The 2,500-nt window shown below is 33.9% G+C and overlaps 1 protein-coding gene across 3 annotated transcripts in view; it reads left to right on the top strand.

The window, feature by feature from the left end:
- LOC135202509 (inactive tyrosine-protein kinase 7-like) overlaps positions 1-2,500 on the top strand; it is a 197,062-nt gene that overhangs the window by 185,138 nt on the left and 9,424 nt on the right. For all 3 annotated transcript variants that reach the window (XM_064231942.1, XM_064231940.1, XM_064231941.1), the window contains exon 6: positions 1,679-1,862. In XM_064231942.1, coding sequence (XP_064088012.1) covers positions 1,679-1,862 — 184 coding nt within the window. The remainder of the gene's footprint in view (positions 1-1,678; positions 1,863-2,500) is intronic.

Here is a 2,500-nt window from a genome sequence, read left to right as displayed (position 1 = left end):
AAAAAAAAAAAAACATTTATTATTCATAAAAAAGTAACATGCATATTATATAGAAAACAACTCCACTTTCTTCCTAACTAATGAATAAAAAAAATCGCAAAATGCATAAAATATAGAAATAGAAAAATTATTTATTTTAGTTCACTGACACGAAATACCCATTTCAAGTACAGTACAGCAAGTCTGATGAACCTGGATGTAATTATTTTTCCATTGGTGATTAATGATGTTATCTCCGTACTGATTCGATCACGATCTGATATGATTGTCAAAGAGATATCATATTGTGCTCTTTTTGGGCGGTCAGCGCGTATCATTTTCGGGGTTTTAAAATAGGTATTAAAATGCTAAAAAAAAAATACGATCCCAGCTATCTCGTGTATTTATAAATGCATACGCGGACGGAGATGTTAGTGGATTTACAGGTGATGAACATTGTAAGGGTATGTGAGCATTTGAATGTGTATAGATAATATCTAACAATGAAAAGGGTTCTTGATTCCACGTTCTTGTGTTGTATTTCTGTAAAGTATTTGGTGATGCCATTGTATTGTTTATATATATATAAATATATATAATATAAATATAATATATATATATATATATATATATATATATATATTATATATATTGAATAACATATCATGAAGCAGTTGTTGTTCAATTTCATTTTGTATAAGCATATATATATATATATATATATATATATATATATATATATATATATGTGTGTGTGTGTTGTGTGTGTGTGTGTATAAATATATATTAAAGATATATGCCACGAAGGAAAATAAACGACGGAGTAGCCGCGAGACCTTTCGACGTTAAACGTCCTTTACTAAGCTTAGTAAAGAATGTTTAACGTCGAAAGGTCTCGCAGAATACTCACGCCGTTTATTTTCCTGTAGTAAAGGACGTTTAACGTCGAAAGGTCTCGCAGAGAACTCCGGTACGTTTATTTTCCTTTTGTGGCATATATCTTTATTTTATGGATTTATCACGTTCCTAACCTTTCGTGATTCAGGTATAAATAATAGATATATATATTATACTCTATATAAATAATATAATTATATAATTTTAGACATAATATAATATACTATATATATATAGAATATATATAATATAATATATAGATATATATATAGATATTGATATAGATATATAGATAGTATGTATGATAGATAGATATATATATTATATAATATATAATATGTAGTATTAAAACACTCTATATACTACTATATATATACCCCGAGAGATATATATTCTATATATATAATATATAAGTATATATATATATTAATATTTATTATGTATAAAGTAGTGATTGCTGTGGTAAGTTTTCTGTACAAGGTACCTATCAGTGATTCAGCTGTGTAAAACTGAATGCGTCAATGTGTAGTATGTTTATTCATTGTTAAACTACGCACTGAGGAATATTAATTAAATGACTAACAATAACAAAATAAAAATCTTTTGAAATGCCCCCCCAAAATCTAAATAAATAAATAAATAAAAGAAATATATAATGCATCCCACAAAATGATGAATATTCATTTAATGACTAACAATAAAAAAAATCTTTTGAATACCAAAAAAATAAATAAATAAATAAAAGAATAATGCATCCCACAAAACAGAAAACTCCCCCTTAATCCTCACCATTCCTCGGCAGGGCACCGACCGCGTATTGGCGGAGGAACTCACCGGAGGACGCCAGGTCTTCGTCGAGCGAATCTCCGACGACACGACGATAGGGACACTCATCATCACCACGGCGTCGCCTAGGGACCAGGGGTCGTACACCTGCGTCCCTGCCAGCCTACCGACGGCCTCGGTCACGCTACACGTACTAAACGGTCAGTTGAAGATCGAGGTGTGTCTTGGCACCATGTCCCTGCTCAGGTCAGGGCAGGTCAGGTCAGGTTAGGATGTTTCTTTATCAGAGGGTGGTGTGTTGTGTGGTCTGGTATTTCTTGATGATAAGAAGCTAATGTCAGCTCAGGTCAGGTCAGGTCAAGTCAGGATGTTCCTTTATCAGAGGGAGGTGTGTTACGTGGTCTGGTATTTCTTGATGATAAGAAGCCATGTCAGCTCAGGTCAGGTCAGGTCAGGCCTCTTCAGAAGGGAATTTTAGATCTGGTATTTCTTCGTCAGGTAGTGCTTTGGTTTTGGTATCTGTTAAAAAATTGGTATGGCATTTTGTCAAAAGAGAATGTAGAAGCCATGTCAGCTCAGGTCAGGTCAGGTCAGGTCAGGCCTCTTCAGAAGGGAATTGTAGATCTGGTATCTCTTAGTCAGTTAGTGGTTTGATTTGCTATGGCTAGGACCAGTTTTGTCAAAAAGAGAATGTAGAAGCCATGTCAGCTCAGGTCAGGTCAGGCGTCTTCAGAAGGGAATCTATAGACCTGGTATCTCTTCGTCAGGTAGTGGTTTGATTTTGGTATCTGTCAACAAAGTGTTATGGCCCGGGGGCCGTTTTGTCAAACAGAAAATG

This window comes from Macrobrachium nipponense, chromosome 30, assembly GCF_015104395.2.
Source record: "Macrobrachium nipponense isolate FS-2020 chromosome 30, ASM1510439v2, whole genome shotgun sequence".
Lineage (NCBI taxonomy): Eukaryota > Metazoa > Arthropoda > Malacostraca > Decapoda > Palaemonidae > Macrobrachium > Macrobrachium nipponense.
Note: the sequence above shows the minus strand (reverse complement) of the source record. Positions and strands in the feature narration are given on the sequence as shown.